The sequence below is a fragment of the Oncorhynchus masou genome, chromosome 22 (assembly GCF_036934945.1).
Source record: "Oncorhynchus masou masou isolate Uvic2021 chromosome 22, UVic_Omas_1.1, whole genome shotgun sequence".
Lineage (NCBI taxonomy): Eukaryota > Metazoa > Chordata > Actinopteri > Salmoniformes > Salmonidae > Oncorhynchus > Oncorhynchus masou.
This window is the reverse complement of record NC_088233.1, coordinates 38,829,851-38,848,622: the sequence shown is the minus strand read 5'-3', so window position 1 is coordinate 38,848,622 and position 18,772 is coordinate 38,829,851. Positions and strand designations below refer to the sequence as shown.

At 47.6% G+C, this 18,772-nt stretch overlaps 1 protein-coding gene across 2 annotated transcripts in view; it reads left to right on the top strand.

Moving 5' to 3' along the window:
• LOC135509465 (sphingomyelin phosphodiesterase 3-like) overlaps positions 1-18,772 on the top strand; it is a 40,259-nt gene that overhangs the window by 11,997 nt on the left and 9,490 nt on the right. Inside the window, exons 1-3 of one of the 2 annotated variants that reach the window (XM_064930149.1) lie at positions 500-767; positions 4,890-6,589; positions 16,942-17,017. In XM_064930149.1, coding sequence (XP_064786221.1) covers positions 5,219-6,589; positions 16,942-17,017 — 1,447 coding nt within the window. In that variant the 5' untranslated portion in view covers positions 500-767; positions 4,890-5,218. Of the gene's footprint in view, positions 1-499; positions 768-4,889; positions 6,590-16,941; positions 17,018-18,772 lie in introns of those variants that run through there. The other variant, XM_064930148.1, reaches the window with a different exon arrangement.

Genomic DNA, 18,772 nt, shown 5'->3' with positions numbered 1-18,772 from the left:
ATGAAAGATGCCAAAACATTGCTTGGAGATAAACGTCACGATTATTATCCAAGTCATTTTAATTCCAAAACAAACACATGGTTGGCTAGCTAGATGAAACAGATACCACCCCTCTCAGCGGGGGATATATTCCTAGATTCCTTCCAGCAAACAGATAACAGTTGTTAGTCATGTAAACACAGTAGCTACTCAGGCAGTCAGACAGCAAGGCTCTCTCAATGTCAGTACTAGATGGAGGTCAGGACACTGCTGTGCACTCTGTGTGTGTGTGTGTGTGTGTGTGTGTGTGTGTGTGTGTGTGTGTGTGTGTGTGTGTGTGTGTGTGTGTGTGTGTGTGTGTGTGTGTGTGTGTGTGTGTGTGTGTGTGTGTGTGTGTGTGTGTGTGTGTGTGTGTGTGAATGTGTGCGTGCGCGGGTGTGAATGTGTGCGTGCGCGGGTGTGTGTGGGCATTTGTGTGTGCGTGTGATCTTGTGTGGCTACAGGCTGCAGAAGCATTAGAAGCTGTCGAGATTTCTATCTCTTCCTGTGCTCAAACCCTGACTACAGCGTTATTTCACTTTTTATGTTCTGCCCGAGCACAAGTAGTGTGTTCAGGCAGAGATCGTCACATTCAGGCCTGGTCATACTGTAGGTTCAGCATCCTGCCGTCTAGCACCACCAGGGGTGGGCTACAGTGATACACTGGCCTGTCTTCAGCAGGAGTGGACCCAGCAGAGCAAACACTGCAACAAAATAGCAGATTGTTTCTGACAGCAAACACCCTCTCTGTAAGTGTTCCTCTGTGTTTGGTTGTGTCACTGTGCATCTGTGTCTCTGAGAGAACTGCCGTTTGTGTATGAAGGTTTTATGTGTGCGTATGTGCAATTATATGTCTATGAAACTGAAAGTAGATAGGATACTATTCATACCGTTTTTGCAATGTGGCACTGTGGTATGCGTGTCTGTGTGTCCTTTTTTATGTGTGGGTTAGAGACAGAGAGAGACAGAAATGATGTCGGCTCTTACACAACCCATTGATATTTTCTCTATCCTCACTGTGGAGAAGTTTGGTTCGTTGAGTCTGGATAAGACATAGGGTGACTGTTTGATAAAACAACTGGTGTTTTTCTCTCCATTTCCCCCTATTGATCCTGCCATCCGTCACCAGGGTTGGGGAATAGCGTATTACATGCAATCAGTTACATGTAATCTGATTACAACAAAACTGTAACTAACCGGTTACGTTACCAGCAAAAATGTTGTTAATCAGATTACAGATACTTTTGAAAAACTAGATGGTTACTTCTTGGAAAACTTTGAAATTCAGAAAAGGATGTTTGAGAGAAAAACAACACATTATGACACCTCTATGTGCATTTGATGGATCCTTTTTGTCTTCTTCTAATGCCTCTTAAGGGGAGAGTAATTGTGGTGGAATATTCTAATCAAGTGAGAGACTGTCATTTCTTCAAACAATCATCTTTATTCAATATCGATTAATTATTGCTAAAATGATTTGATTTGATTTGAAAATGAGGCTGGTCGATCCCCCATCCTTGAATGTTGGACCGAATAATCTAACCTTTACACAAATGCAGAGTACTATATATAGCTGACACTAAAAATGCTTAGTCATGATTGGTTCCACCCATCCCATGATGCAGGCATCATAAACCACTCTGGGTTCATCTGGTCGTTTTCTGCACGGGGTTGTTGTCTTAAACCCACCCTGGTTTAGTTTCCCAGATGCAAGGATGATTTTGAGACAATGAGGGATTGTTCTACTCCTAAACTATCCCAAGTAAAACACATTTTTGTCTATATAATGCCGTCTTTAACTCATTTGTCAGCTCAAGCCATCTCTAGTGACCATACTCCCAGATTAGCTGCAGGGAACTAGAGTGGAGACCATACAAACACAGACACTAGTAGGACAGAAATGTCTTACTATAAGTTAAATATTTATTGTTAACCATTAATATCAAATAAATCAGGTAAATATGTCATTTGTCTCTCACTTCATCCAAAGTAACCAGATTACGTTACAGATCCAAAGTGACATTACAGATAACAGCTTTGGACAGGTAACTAGTAACTGTAACGGATAACATTTCAAATGTAATCTACTCAACCCTATCTGTCACCCACCCCTATGATGCAGAGGTGCAAAGGGAGATAAATGATGATGAGGACAGGAACCGGCTCTGCACCTGCTCTTTCTCTCCTCCCCATCTCTCCTCACTTCTTCTCTCCTCTGCTTTCGCTCCATCTCTATCTCTCCTTGACATCTCTATCTCTCCTCTGCTTTCTCTCCATCTCTATCTCTCCTCACTTCTTCTCTCCTCTGCTTTCGCTCCATCTCTATCTCTCCTCGACATCTCTATCTCTCCTCTGCTTTCTCTCCATCTCTATCTCTCCTCGACATCTCTATCTCTCCTCTGCTTTCTCTCCATCTCTATCTCTCCTCGACATCTCTATCTCTCCTCTGCTTTCTCTCCATCTCTATCTCTCCTCGAACATCTCTATCTCTCCTCTGCTTTCTCTCCATCTCTATCTCTCCTCGATATCTCTATCTCTCCTCTGCTTTCTCTCCATCTCTATCTCTCCTCGACATCTCTATCTCTCCTCTGCTTTCTCTCCATCTCTCTCTCCTCGACATCTGTCTCTCCTCTGCTTTCTCTCCATCTCTCTCTCCTCCACATCTCTATCTCTCCTCTGCTTTCTCTCCAACTCTATCTCTCCTCGACATCTCTCTCTCTTTTCTCTCTCCTCCTCCTCTTTTCTCATCTCTCATGCTCCGAAACAGTAGGTGCATGGTGCCTCCGCTCGTGCACGCAGATTTGCTTAGTCTAATTTCATAAAAGGGTCCAGTGTTGTTGTACTCTGTGTTAATCACCATGACACCGCTTTAACCTGTCACCCTGAACAGCGAGATGCATTAAGAATATTGCATATGATCAAAATGTAGCACGCTAGCTGATTCAAAACAGTAGCCAAAGCCCTATAAAAAGGATGACAACGCAAGAGATTTTTGGAAGCCAAGTCTGAGGCCTCAATATGAATAGTAATAATTACAGTTGTGATGGTGCATTATATTACAGACATACGGTGTAGCATTGTAGCTGTCTTGCTGTCATCCGGACATCAAGATACCAAGATGATCTATCAAGCCAACAAAGCCTGTACAGTTTTACAAAATACAGTATCTTCCGGATAGAAATTGCTCATATTGTTGTATAGCTTTGCATACACATCATTATCTTGTTCAATGAAGTGGCACATACTCTATATTGAAGATAGAATAGAGTCCCGTTATTATGGCTTCATTTCAACAAACACTGACAGTTTCACATTGGAAAGGAAATGAGCGTGTCAAGACAGCTAAGAAGAGTTCACATTGAAATGGCTTATCATCGGAGCAAAACCTACTCACAGTTGTCCCCACTGCCATTTCAGCCCAGAGGAGAAGGTCACAAACAGCCCCGGGTGCTGCCTGAACTCACTTCAACATAGCCATGGTCAGAGGTCCAGAGACAGATGCAGTTAGTGTGCAGCCAGCCTCATCCCAGGGCATACTCCTCATTTAGCAGATAGACAGACAGACACAGGGCCTGCATCCCAAATGGCACCCTTTCCCCTATATAGCGCACCACGTCATGCTGTATGTCACCAGGGACAGATAAGGGCCTTGGTCAAAAGTAGTGCACTATATAGGGAATAGGGTGTGATTTGAGACACAGACAGGGCCTGCTCTGGGCACTATCTGTCCCTGATGACATAGAGCGTGACGTTCCACAACATGATAGAAGGTTTGACATTAATCATAGTGGTGACAAACAGTGGCGTTACACATGAGGAGACACTATGTAACCAGAGATGGTCTATAATCTTGTAACAGGCTTTGATGTACGAGATGGATGATGAGGTGATCTTATTAAGAGAGCCGGTAGCATCAATAGATTTCTGATCCATTGAAAGTTTTTTTGGCATCAGTCCTAAAAGGATTCACTAAATGCTTTGTTATCCTAAAAAGTCCATTGACAGGGACTGCATGGTCCATTGACAGGGACTGCATAGTCCATTGACAGGGACTGCATAGTCCATTGACAGGGACTGCATAGTCCATTGACAGGGACTGCATAGTCCATTGACAGGGACTGCATAGTCCATTGACTGGGACTGCATAGTCCATTGACTGGGACTGCATAGTCCATTGACTGGGACTGCATAGTCCATTGACAGCAGCTGCACTCTTCGTTCTGTTTCGTAAAACAATGACATTTTCATAGGATCCTGATCGACTCAGAGCAGCATACATAATGGTTGTTTATCCAGTGTTTGTGACACGGTCCTGCCCCAGGATCGCGGTGGCACACTGTCCAGAGTCATATTGCTGTTGCTGTGCTGAATATGGTTTGGTGGCTCAGGGGTTAGGGTAAGGCCAGTGGCCCTTCAGTGTTTCAATTCATGAATTAACAATTCATGATTTATTTATATTGTGTGGATTGCTTCACTTTCCAGTCAACCCTATATTTATAAAGGTTACCCCACTGGGTGCGTCCTGTGTCTGATCATCGTTTACAGCAGTGTTATTTGCTAGGAATTCTGCCAATTTATAAACCATGTTTTGGCACTAAAACCTTTTGGTGTTTTTGTTGTGTTATGTTCAAAACAAGTCTGATTTTGACTGTTTAAACACACGGAGAAACGAACAGGAACTGTGTATCACCTGTGATGCAGTATTTCTAACCATTGGGGGACATTAGGGAAATGAACAAGGCCCATTTAGCTGACCACACATTTTCATCACAGTGAGTCATTGCACAGCTGATGCCCCTTCCCTTTTTTCTCCCTCTCTCCCTTCGACTCTCTCTCCCTCTATCCTTCTGTCCTCCCTCTCCTCTCGGCAGGTTCTGAAGCTGAGATGGTACTGAGATTCACTTCTTCATAGATCCGCCTTCCTGGTGTCCATCGGTTCCTTCTGACTACAGCAGCTAGTTCTACATCATCAAGATGACCTCCACCCAGAGACTCTAGTTCCTCATTCCTCCATTGGAGGACCACTGTGGTGAGGGGAGGGGGAGGGTGAAGGAAGCTATCAGGCAAATAGCTGCAGAGCCTGCTGGTGAAAGCGAAGGGAACCATGTAGTGTTCATTTCTCCACCCAGGGGGAGGGTAGATTTGAGTCAAGTTTGTTTTCCATTGATTTTAGTGTGAGAGTGTTTTATGTGAGCCAGAGATGGTCCTCCACACCTCTCCCTACTCCAGTGCCTTCCTGCGGTGCCTCACTAGCCTGTCATGGGGCTTCATCTTCCCCTGCTACTGGCTGCTGGACCGCCTGCTAGCCTCCTGTGTGGCCACCTCTCTGGAAAAGCGCCGGCGCTCCCAGGACCCCTGCTCCTTTGTGACACTGTATGTGCTGGTGTCCACTCCGCTCTACCTGCTGCTCCTCCTAGCCTCGCTGCCGTTCGCTCTAATGGGCTTCCTGCTGTGGGCTCCCCTGCAGGCGGCCCGCCATCCCTATCTCTACACCCACCGCAGCCCGAACAAGCACCAGGCTGAGCAGGGGGGCGCGGCATCCCTGGCCGACTGGAGGCCGCAAGGCCGCAGCTTCTGCTTCGGCAGTGCCAACGTGTGCTTACTGCCAGACTCCCTGGCACGCTTCAACAACCTGTCTGAGACCCAGCGCCGTGCCCGCGAGGTGGGAAAGCGCATCCGTAACGGGGCCAGCCGGCCGCAGATCAAGATATACATCGACTCCCCCACCAACACCTCCATCAGCGCCGTCTCCTTCAGCAGCCTGGTCACGGGGTTCCCACGCACCTCCTCACTGGACCAGCGGCCTGACAACACAGCCGAGGCCGAACCCCTCACTGGGTGCCCAGTACACAATTCTAGTGCAGACTGCCCAATACACACTGCTGGTGCAGACTGCCCCATACCCACCACTGGTGATGACTGCCCCATACACCCAACAGGGAACCAGAGCTCCTCAGATTGTCCCATCCACGTAGCTGGTGGAGAGAACACACCAGAGTGCCCACTTCACACTGCTGGTGCCCATAACAGCTCTGACTGCCCTGTTCACACCACAGTGGCCCAGAACTCCCCAGACTGCCCCATGCACGCCTCTGGGGTCCAGATCAGTATCAGTGCCCCAGAGCCAGACCCCCCAGAGGCCGAGACAGGAAACCACCAAGGCGAGGGTGACGCGGAGAGCCTGACAGGGGGGGTGCCTTCTAACAACACCCTGTCCCACCGCACCTCCATGTTCAAGAAGCACAGCGGCCGCAAGCGGCGCCAAGGCGACGACGGCATCGACCACGAGATCTCTGCCTTCTTCCCTGCCAACCTGGACTTCCTGTGTCTGCAGGAAGTGTTTGACCACCGGGCCACGTCCAGGCTGAGGCGGCAGCTGCAACACTACTTCCCCTACATCCTGAGTGATGTGGGCCGCTACGCCTGGAAGGGCTGCTGCTCCCGCTTCAAGTTCCTCAACAGTGGCGTTATGCTGGTCAGCCGCTACCCCATCCTGGACGCCCACTATGAGTGCTACCCTAACGGGCGAGGGGAAGATGCCCTAGCAGCCAAAGGAGCTCTCTTTGTCAAGGTTAGGTGTTTTTTCTCTCTCTCCTAATGATAGCAAAGGCAAGTGCTGTAAATGTGTAAAAGGCTGAAGGAATCATAATTAGGGTAACACTTTGAGTGTTAAGAATAAGTTACTGCCTCTTATTGACCAGAACTTTGGTAAAGGAGCTAAATTTCCTCCAGGCTGCATCCTCACATCCGGCTGCTTTTGGGGTTGGATGTGTTTCCACTGTTGTTAGACAGATATATTCAATCTTACTGTTGCAGAAACTTTGTGAACACAACGAAGTTGAATTATTTAGGCATAGTTCCCTGTACCCTTGGCTTGGGGGTAATTGAAAGTTGAAAATCTCTCTAGCAATTTTTTTGCAGAGACCAGGAAAAAATAAATGCCCTTTTTTTATTCAGTCTCAAATTAAATAATACATAACTGTAGACCTTATTTTTCATTCGAGGGTTGCAGATACAGGACCAGTCAAACGTTTGGACACCCACTTGTACTATTTTCTACATTGTAGAATAATAGTGAAGACATCAAAACTAGGAAATAACACATATAGAATCCTGTAGTAACCAAAAAAGTGTTAAACAAATCAAAATCTATTTTATATTTGAGATTCTTCAAAGTAGCCACTCTTTGCCTTGATGACAGCTTTGCACACTCTTGGCATTCTCTCAACCAGCTTCATGGGGTAGCCACCTGGAATGCATTTCAATTAACAGTTGTGCCTTGTTAAAAGTTAATTTGTGGAATATCTTTCCTTCTTAATGCGTTTGAGCCAATCAGTTGTGTTGTGACAAGGTAGGGGTGGTATACAGAAGATTTGGCAAAAGACCAAATCCATATTATGGCAAGAACAGTTAAAATGAGCAAAGAGAAACAACAGTCCATCATTACTTTAAGACATGAAGGTCAGTCAATGCGGGAAAATTTCAAGAACTTTGAAAGTTTCTTCAAGTGCAGTTGCAAAATCCATCAAGCCCTCTGAGGAAACTGGCTCTGATGAGGACCGCCACAGGAAAGGAAGACCCAGAGTTACCTCTGCTGCAGAGGATAAGTTCATTAGAGTTACCAGCCTCAGAAATTGCAGCCCAAATAAATGCTTCACAGAGTTCAAGTAACAGACACATCTCAACACCAACTCACCAGAGAAGACTGCGTGAATAATTGCCTTCATGGTCAAATTGCTGCAAGAAACCAGTGCGAAAGGACACCAACAAGAAGAAGAGACTTGCTTGGGCCAAGAAACACGAGTCCAAATTGGAGATTTTTAGTTCCAACCGCTGTGTCTTTGTGAGACACAGAGTAGGTGAACGGATTATCTCTGCATGTGTTGTTCCCACCGTGAGGCATGGAGGAGGAGGGGTGATGATGTGGGGGTGCTTTGCTGGTGACACTGTCAGTGATTTATTTAGAATTCAAGGCACACTTAACCAGCATGGCTACCACAGCATTCTGCAGCGATACGCCATCCCATCTGGTTTGGGCTTAGTGGGACTACAGTATAATTTGTTTTTCAACAGGACAATGACCCAAAACACACCTCCAGGCTGTGTAATTGCTATTTGACCAAGAAGGAGAGTGATGGAGTGCTGCATCAGATGACCTGGCCTCCACAATCACCCGATCTCAACCAAATTGAGATGGTTTGGGATGAGTTGGCCTGCAGAGTGAAGGAAAAACAGCCAGCAAGTGCTTAGCATATGTGGGAGCTCCTTCAAGACTCTTGGAAAAACATTCCAGGTGAAGCTAGTTTGGAGAATGCCAAAAGTATGCAAAGCTGTCATCAAGGCAAAGGGTGGCTACTTTGAAGAATCTCAAATATAAAATATATATATTTTGGTTACTACATGATTCCATGTGTTATTTCATAGTTTTGATGTCTTCACTATTATTCTACGATGCTATTCCCATATCTAGCCTATGTCTTTTATTATAATTTTGTGGGCTGTCTATTTATACTGTGACCGTATTTATTAAGTACTAAAACAAGGGGTTCAAATGTGAATTAGCACAGGGCAACAGGAACAAATTGTAGAATATTTCATATTTTTAAGGATAATCTTCTGTTATAGCTGTTTTCGGGCTTTCGAGTTGCTCCAGAACTACAGACTTCTGCTATTTCAGAACATGAATTAAGTCATATTTAGCTAGTCTAAACCATTTTCATCAGTGAGCTTCAGTCGTTTTCTAGTGTGGCAGCGCCATGCCGTGAGCTGCAGGTGACTGACGAGGCTCCATTGGGGAGACTGATGACAGGCAGAGCAAAGCAGAGTTTGGGTTCATTGATCACTAACCTGCGAGGTTAGGGCTACATGGCTGGGGCTAGGGCTGTGTGGCTGGAGCTAGGGCTGGGGCTGGGGCTAGGGCTATGTGGCTGGAGCTAGGGCTGGGGCTGGGGCTAGGGCTATGTGGCTGGGGATAGGGCTGGGGCTAGGGCTCGGGCTAGGACTAGGGCTGGGGCTAGGGCTGTGTGGCTGGGGATGTAGCTGGGGATAGGGCTATGTGGCTGGGGATGTGGCTGGGGCTGGGGCTGGGGCTAGGGCTGTGTGGCTGGGGCTAGGGCTGTGTGGCTGGGGCTAGGGCTGTGTGGCTGGGGCTAGGGCTGTGTGGCTGGGGCTAGGGCTGTGTGGCTGGGGCTAGGGCTGTGTGGCTGGGGTTAGGGCTAGGGCTGTGTTGCTGGGGCTAGGGCTGTATGGCTGGGGCTAGGGCTGTATGGCTGGGGCTAGTGCTGGGGCTAGGGCTGTGTTGCTGGGGCTAGGGCTGTGTGGCTGGGGCTAGGGCTGTGTGGCTGGGGCTAGGGCTGTGTTTCTGGGGCTAGGGCTGTATGGCTGGGGCTAGGGCTGTATGGCTGGGGCTAGGGCTGTGTGGCTGGGGCTGGGGCTGGGGCTAGGGCTGAGGCTAGGGCTGTATGGCTGGGGCTAGGGCTGTGTGGCTGGGGCTTGGGCTGTGAAGCTGGGGCTGGGGCTAGGGCTGTGTGGCTGGGGCTGGGGCTGGGGCTAGGGCTGAGGCTAGGGCTGTATGGCTGGGGCTAGGTCTGTGTGGCTGGGGCTATGGCTGTGTGAATGGGGCTAGGGCTGTGTTGCTGGGGCTAGGGCTGTGTGGCTGGGGCTAGGGCTGTGTGGCTGGGGCTAGGGCTGTGTGGCTGGGGCTAGGTCTGTGTGGCTGGGGCTAGGGCTGTGTGGCTGGGGCTAGGGCTGTGTGGCTGGGGCTAGGGCTGTGTGGCTGGGGCTAGGGCTGTGTGGCTGGGGCTAGGGCTGTGTGGCTGGGGTTAGGGCTAGGGCTGTGTTGCTGGGGCTAGGGCTGTATGGCTGGGGCTAGGGCTGTATGGCTGGGGCTAGTGCTGGGGCTAGGGCTGTGTTGCTGGGGCTAGGGCTGTGTGGCTGGGGCTAGGGCTGTGTGGCTGGGGCTAGGGCTGTGTTTCTGGGGCTAGGGCTGTATGGCTGGGGCTAGGGCTGTATGGCTGGGGCTAGGGCTGTGTGGCTGGGGCTGGGGCTGGGGCTAGGGCTGAGGCTAGGGCTGTATGGCTGGGGCTAGGGCTGTGTGGCTGGGGCTAGGGCTGTGTGGCTGGGGCTGGGGCTGGGGCTAGGGCTGAGGCTAGGGCTGTATGGCTGGGGCTAGGTCTGTGTGGCTGGGGCTATGGCTGTGTGAATGGGGCTAGGGCTGTGTTGCTGGGGATAGGGCTAGGGCTGTGTGGCTGGGGCTCGGGCTGTGTGGCTGGGGATAGGGCTAGGGCTGTGTAGCTGGGGCTAGGGCTGTATGGCTGGGGCTAGGGCTGTGTGGCTGGGGCTCGGGCTGTGAAGCTGGGGCTAGGGCTGTGTGGCTGGGGATAGGGCTAGGGCTGTGTAGCTGGGGCTAGGGCTGTATGGCTGGGGCTAGGGCTGTGTGGCTGGGGCTCGGGCTGTGAAGCTGGGGCTAGGGCTGTGTGGCTGGGGATAGGGCTAGGGCTGTGCGGCTGGGGCTAGGGCTGTATGGCTGGGGCTAGGGCTGTGTGAATGGGGCTAGGGCTGTGTGGCTGGGGATAGGGCTAGGGCTGTGTGGCTGGGGATAGGGCTGTGTGGCTGGAGCTAGGGCTAGGGCTGTGTGGCTGGGGCTAGGGCTAGGGCTGTGTGGCTGGGGCTAGGGCTGTGTGGCTGGGGCTAGGGTTAGGGCTATGTGGCTGGGGCTAGGGCTGTGTGGCTGGGACTAGGGCTGTGTGACTGGGGCTAGGGCTGTGTGGCTGTAGTTGTGTAGCTGGGGCTGTCTGGCTGGGGCTGTGTCCGGGGTTGTGTCCCAAATGGCAGCCTATTCACTTGGTGCCATTTGGGATGCATCCCTGGTTCTGGCTGGGCTCCAGGTCCTGCTGGGGCAGCTCAGCAGTTCTCAGCCTGAAGGTGATGATGGGTCTGGGAGATGCTGGCTGACAACAACCCTGCTAAGTTCTGTATGCACCTTTTAGTTCCACCACTCTGACAACCATACCTCCCCCTGCTGCTTATTGATTCAGATAACAAGCTCCTATGGCTTTGCCTCTATGTGCCTCCCTCCTCCGTAGGGTCATTCTGGGTCATCATCTCACTCTCTCCAGAGCTCTTGTAGGACTGACCCTTAGCTTCAGGGTCCTCGTGCAGCTTGACCCCACAGACTAGTAGTCTTTAGAAAGAATGATGTATCCAAGGGGTCTTTCTCTGCAAGATTGGGAGTCTTGTGACCAAACAAACATTATCAAACCACATGGTAATTTTTCTTTCTTAGCAGACCTACATGAAGTGCAAGTGGCAGATTTAATTTGCAATACAAAGTGACAAACTCAGACATTACAAAGATATGACTGGAGGAAAATGGAAGAAGGGTGAAAGGGAGGAAGAGATACAGGAAGGGAGGGAGGGAGGGAGGGAGGGAGGGAGGGAGGGAGGGAGGGAGGGAGGGAGGGAGGGAGGGAGGGAGGGAGGGAGGGAGGGAGGGAGGGAGGGAGGGAGGGAGGAAGAGATACAGGAAGGGAGGGAGGGTGGTGGGTGTGTAGAGATACACAATTAATTAAAAATGTCTCCCTGAAGAGCAACCCAGTAATTAAAGCCTTTCGGTCTCAACATTTATCCCTCTTATTATTATTTAAAACCACAAAGTGCAAGGTTGAAGGAGGAGTGTGTGAGTGAGTGTGTGTGCATGCGTGCGAGAGAGCGTGCATCTTTGTGCATGCTTGTGCCTGTTTGTGTGGAGTTTGAATACATTACAGAGAGAACCTTAAAGCAGGCCCACTCAAAGTACACATTGAATGGAAATCAATGAAAGAAATAAACCTTAGCTTCTCCCTTTGCTTTTAATGACCAAGAACTCCTTTCAGTGCTGAGGTCGACTCCATTTGTTGATATAAATTACCTTCCTTCCTGGGGATAAAGGGACTTGCTTTTACTCTGGCTGTGTTGACGTGAAAGTCTATTTAAGCATTGGACACAGTAATGGGGTACAGTAGAGGTCTTGGCTCCTCTCTCTAGCCTCCATGCTGAGAGAGAAAAAGGTCTGGTTGCAGGAGAATTTAAAGTGGGTCACATAAACTACATGACCAAAGGTATCTGGACACCTGCTCGTTGAACATCTCATTCCAAAATCATGGGCATTAATATGGAGTTGGTCCCCCGTTTGCTGCTATAACAGCCTCTGCTCTTCTGGGAAGGCTTTCCACTAGAGGTTGGAACTTTGCTGTGGGGACTTTCTTCGATTCAGCCACAAGAGCATTAGTGAGGTCAAGCACTGATGTTAGGCAATTAAGCCTGACTCGCAGTCGGCGTTCCAATTCATCCCAAAGGTGTTCGATGGGGTTGAGGTCAGGGCTTTGAGCAGGCCAGTCAAGTTTTTCCACACTGTTCTCAACAAACCATTTCTGTATGGAATTTGTTTTGTGCACAGGGGCATTGCTATGCTGAAACAGGAAAGGGCCTTCCCCAAACTGTTGCCACAAAGTTAGAATCACAGAATTGTCTAGAATGTTATTGTATAATGTAGCGTTAAGATTTCCTTTTACTGGAACTAAGGGGCCTGGACCATGAAAAACAGCTCCAGACCATTATTCTTCCTCCACCAAACATTACAGTTGCCACTATGTATTGATGCAGGTAGAGTTCTCCTGGCATCCGCCAAACCCCGATTCGACCTTCGGACTGCCAGATAGGGAAGCGTGATTCATCACTCCAGAGAATTCCTTTCCACTGCTTGCATGGTGATCTTAGGCTGGTGTGCGTCTGCTCGGCCATTGAAACCCATTTATGAAGCTCCCGACAAACAGTTCTTGTGCTGACGTTGCTTCCAGAGGTAGTTTGGAACTCGGTAGTGAGTGTTGCAACCGAGGACAGACGATTTTTACACGTTCCGTGCTTCAGCACACAACACTCCTGTTCTGTGAGCTTGTGTGGCTTCGTGGCTGAGCCGTTGCTGCTCCAAGACAGTCCCACTTCACAATAAGAGCGCTTATAGTTTCCCGGGGCAGCTCGAGCAGGGCAGAAATGTGACAAACTGGCGTGTTGGAAAGGTGGCATCCTACGATGGTGCCACGTTCAAAGTCACTGAGCTCTTCAGTAAGGCCATTCTACTGTTATGTTTGTCTATGGAGATTGCATGGCTGGTGCTCGATTTTATACACCTGTAAGCAACGGGTGTGGCTGACATAGCCGAATCCACTAACTTGAAGGGCTGTCTAAATACTTTTGTATATACAGTTGAAATGTAGAGTCAGAAATGTACATACACCTTTGCCAAATAAAAAAAAAATGTGAATTTTACCCCCTTTTCTCCCCAATTTTGTTGTATCCAATTGTTGTATCCAATACAACTCCCGTACAGGCTCGGGAGAGACGAAGGTCGAAAGCCTTGCGTCCTCCGAAACACAACCCAACCAAGCCGCACTGCTTCTTAACACAGTGCGCATCCAACCCGGAAGCCAGCCGCACCAATGTGTCGGAGGAAACACCGTGCACTTGGCGACCTGGTTAGCGTGCACTGTGCCCGGCCCGCCACAGGAGTCACTAGTGCGCGATGAGACAAGGATATCCCTACCGGCCAAACCCTCCCTAACTCAGACGACGCGAGGCCAATTGTGCGTCGCCCCACGGACCTCCCGGTCGCGGCCGGCTGCGACAGAGCCTGGGCTCGAACCCAAGCCAAATACATGTCAACTCAGTTTTTCACAATTCCTGACATTTAATCCTAGTAACAATTCCCTGTCTTAGATCAGTTAGGATCACCACTTTATTTTAAGAATGTGAAATGTCAGAATAATAGTAGAGAGAATGATTTATTTCAGCTTTTATTTCTTTCATCACATTCCCAGTGGGTCAGAAGTTTACATACACTCAATTAGTATTTGGTAGCATTGCCTTCAAATTGTTGAACTTGGGTCAAACGTTTCGGGTAGCCTTCCACAAGCTTCCCACAATAAGTTGGGTGAAATTTGGCCCATTCCTCCTGACAGAGCTGGTGTAACTGAGTCAGGTTTGGAGGCCTCCTTGCTCGCACAGGCTTTTTCAGTTCTGCCCACAAATTTTTGTTAGGATTGAGGTCAGGGCTTTGTGATGGCCACTCCAATACCTTGACTTTGTTGTCCTTAATAAGCCATTTTGCCACAACTTTGGAAGTGTGCTTGGGATCATTGTCAACTTGGAAGACCCATTTGCGACCAAGCTTTAACTTCCTGACTGATGTCTTGAGATGTTGCTTCAATATATCCACATATTTCCCCCCTCATGCCGCCATCTATTTTGTGAAGTGCACCAGTCCTTCCTGCAGCAAAGCACCTCCACAACACCCACACAACATTATGCTGCCACTCCCGTGCTTCACGGTTGGGATGGCGTTCTTCGGCTTGCAAGCCTCCCCCTTTTTCCTCCAAACATAACGATGGTCATTAAGGCCAAACAGTTCTATTTTTGTTTCATCAGACCAGAGGACATTTCTCCAAAAAGTACTATCTTTGTCTACATGTGCAGTTGTAAACCGTAGTCTGGCTTTTATCTGCCGGTTTTGGAGCAGTGGCTTCTTTCTTGCTGAGCGGCCTTCCAGATTATGTCGATATAGGACCATTTTACTGTGGATATTGATACTTTCGTACACATTTCACACAGCATCTTCACAAGGTCCTTTACTGTTGTTCTGGGATTGATTTGCACTTTTTGCACCAAAGTACGTTCATCTCTAGGAGACAGAACGTGTCTCCTTTGTGAGCAGTATAACGGCTGCGTGGTCCCATGGTGTTTATACTTTCTATACGTACTATTGTTTGTACAGATAAACGTGGTACCTTCAGGCATTTGGAAATTGCCCCCAAGGATGAACCAAACTTGTGATGGTCTACAATTTTTTTTGTGAGGTCTTGGCTGATTTCTTTTAATTTTCCCATGATGTCAAGCAAAGAGGCACTGAGTTTGAAGATAGACCTTGAAATACATCCACAGGTGCACCTACAATTGACTCAACTGATGTCAATTAGCCTATCAGAAGCTTCTAAAGCCATGACATCATTTTCTGGAATTTTCCAAGCTTTTTAAAGGCACAGTCAACTTAGTGCATGTAAACTTCTGACCCACTGGAATTGTGATACAGTGAATTATAAGTGAAATAATCTGTCTGTAAAAAATGACTTGTGTCATGCACAAAGTAGATGTCCTAACCGACTTGCCAAAGCTATAGTTTGTAAACAAGAAATTTGTGGAGTGGTTGAAAAATGAGTTTTAATAACTCCAACCTAACTGTATGTTAACTTCTCACTTCAACTGTATAGTGTATCTTGTCTTTTGGGTTCACATTGAACGTTTACCCTGCTACTAGTTTACTCAAGATGCAAGGAATTCTGATTTTCATAATCATCATTATGATTTATTTATTTTCTAACATGTAGCCTATGTAAAGCACAAACACAAACAGCGCACACACACCCGCACATGCACCCACACACAAGCGGACCGAGACACATGACCATGATTCCCTTCAGGCCTGTTGTCAGTTTTAGAGCACACAGCTACCCAAGCATGGATAAGCCTCTGAAATATTCATACACAGGGACACAGGCAGAGAAAGAGAGAGAAGTGAAAGGAGAGAGAGAGAGAATGGGGAACAGGAACAGAGGGTAAGAGAGTTGGAAAGGGAGCTGCTCTACAGACTGGGTTAGGGAATGTACAGTGCATGTGTCAGGCCAAGTGAGCAGAGGAGGGCTCCAAAACTCTGTGGAGGGAAAAAATGTCACAGAATGTATTATGTTGTTGTCTAAAATGTAACCCTTGCATTTCATTTTAAAGTCTCACTAATTTGGCTAAGGCTTTATTGTGGTCCTATGAGTTTTCTATGAGGCCCTTGTCGGTGAGACCCAAGCCAAGACTGCGATACAGTGATTGGATGACTGCACAGTGACTGTACAGAGAGCTTGAACACACTGTAATCAAATCTAATCAAACCTACAATCGCCCTGATGACAGAGGAGATATATTGAACAAGTCCTGAAAGGTCTTTAGATGGATCTTTTCTGACACTAGGTAACACTTCAAAACATTGCACATTTCCAACCCACTCAATCGAATATTGTAGTCCATCCCTATTACCTGCACCCAACTGTGTGGTCCACCCGCCCCTGACACTCAAAATCACCAGTCTATCCATTCAGTATAACCATTTTTGGCCGGGCTCACAGGCCCAGTGTAATCTGCAGTAAAAGCCTCTCCATTCATTCCAGGATCATCAGTGTTTCTATGGCCAATTCGGGCCTGTAAATCGAAACAGTGACGAACAGACTATCTCCACTGAGGGGATTTCAAACAGGGACAATGTCAGAGTAACGAGGGGAGGGGAGGGAGGGAGGGAGGGAGGGAGGGAGGGAGGGAGGGGGGGGAGGGAGAGAGGGAGAGAGGGAGAGAGGGAGAGAGGGAGAGAGGGAGGGAGGGAGGGAGGGAGGGAGGGAGGGAGGGAGGGAGGGAGGGAGGGAGGGAGGGAGGGAGGGAGGGAGGATGATCATTTTTGGAGGGAGGGAGGGAGGGAGGGAGGGAGGGAGGGAGGGAGGGAGGGAGGGAGGGAGGGAGGGAGGGAGGGAGGGAGGGAGGGAGGGAGGGAGGGAGGGAGGGAGGGAGGGAGGGAGGGAGGGAGGGAGGGTCATTTTTGGATTGGGCCAATGACAGAAAAAGTGAGGAGCAGAAAGGAGGCTAGAACTGCCTTGTTCTGGTGCAGAACAACAGATTTTTACATTGTCAGCTCAGGGATTTGATCCAACAAGCATCGAGACAGAAGTAGGTCTGTAGATGTACAGGTTACATTAATATATGATATTATGTGGTATTAAATCTTTTCTAATTCACTGTCCAATCTGTTTGTTGTCAGAGATATTTAACTTCCTATTTTGCTCTCCCTATTCTCTACAGGTGCAGGTGGGAACCTCCCATCAGGAGCAGAGAGTTGTGGGATACCTCACCTGCACTCATCTACACGCCATTGAAGGTATTTTTATGTTTACAGTATACAGTACAGTACATGCTCACACACAATACATTTTTGAGCTTCTTTGCTAATTGGATCTTAGCTTCTCCTCCCTACTGTCTGAATAGGTCTATGCTGGCACTGTAGTCTTATATGAATATCAGAGGTAAATGGAACAAATGTTTGGAAATATAAAAGGGTTTGAGAGTCAAATCAAATCAAAGTTTGTTGGTCGAGTACACAGATTTGCAGATACAATAATACAGTAATATACACACAGCAATAAAACAACAATACACATATTATCCAAAAAGTTTTAAAACATCTGAAATATCAAAACCAGCAATCTCAGAGTCGTGAAAATACATACAGTTGAAGTGAGAAGTTTACATCCACTTAGGTTTGAGTCATTAAAACTCATTTTTCAACCACTCCACAAATGTCTTGTTAAAACCTCTTGGAACTCCCCATCCCGGATCCGGGATCGTGACTAAAGCCTCAGGCTCATTAGCATAACGCAACGTTAACGATTTCTGAAAATCGCAAATAAAATTAAAATAATGCGTCTGCTCTCAAGCTTAGCCTTTTCTTAACAACACTGTCATCTCAGATTTTCAAAATATGCTTTTGAACCATAGAAATTGACTAATTTGTGTAAGAGTATGCAAAGCTAGCATAGCATTTTGAGTAGCATTTAGCACGCAACATTTTCACAAAAACCAGATAACCAAATAAATAAAATCATTTACCTTTGAAGAGCTTCTGATGTTTTCAATGAGAAGACTCTCAGTTACATACCAAATGCGCAGTTTTTCCTGAAAGCGTCTGTGTGTAGGAGAAATCGTTCCGTTTTCTACATTGCATCTGGCTACCGAAACGAACCGAAAATTCAGTCACCTACAACGTAAAACTTTTTCCGAATTAACTACATAATATCGACCGAAACATGGCAAACGTTGTTTGGAATCAATCCTCAAGGTGTTTTTTCACATATCTCTTCATTGATATATCGTTCGTGGAAGCTTGCTTTCCTCTCTGAATCGCATGGAAAAATACTGGCAGCTGACTTTTGCGCACCAATTTTGGCGCAGGACACCGGGCGGACACCTGGTAAATGTGGTCTCTTATGGTCAATCTTCCAATGATCTGCCTACAAATACGTCCCAATGCTGCAGACACCTTGGGGAAACGACAGAAAGGGTTGACTCACTCCTCTTGCATTCACAGCCATATAAGGAGACAATGGAAAACAGAGCCTCAAAAATCCTGCTCATTTCCTGGATGCCGTCTCATCTTGGTTTTGCCTGAAGCTCACGTTCTAGGGCACGCACAGAAAATATCTTGGTAGTTCTGGACACGTCAGAGTGTTTTCTTTCGAAAGCTACCAATTATATGCATAGTCGAGCATCTTTTTGTGACAAAATATTGCGCTTAAAACGGGCACGTTTTTTTATCCAATAATGAAATAGCGCCCCCATAGATGTAAGAGGTTTAATAAACTATAGTTTTGGAAAGTAGGTTAGGACATCTACTTTGTGCATGACAAGTAATTTTTCCAACAATTGTTTACAGATTATTTCACTTATAATTCACTGTATCAGAATTCCAGTGAGTTAGAAGTTTACATACACTAAATTGACTGTGCCTTTAAACAGCTTGGAAATTTCCAAAAAACGATGTCATGGCTTTAGAAGCTTTTGATAGGCTAATTGACATCATTTGAGTCAATTGGAGGTGTACCTGTGGATATATTTCAAGTCCTACCTTTAAACTCAG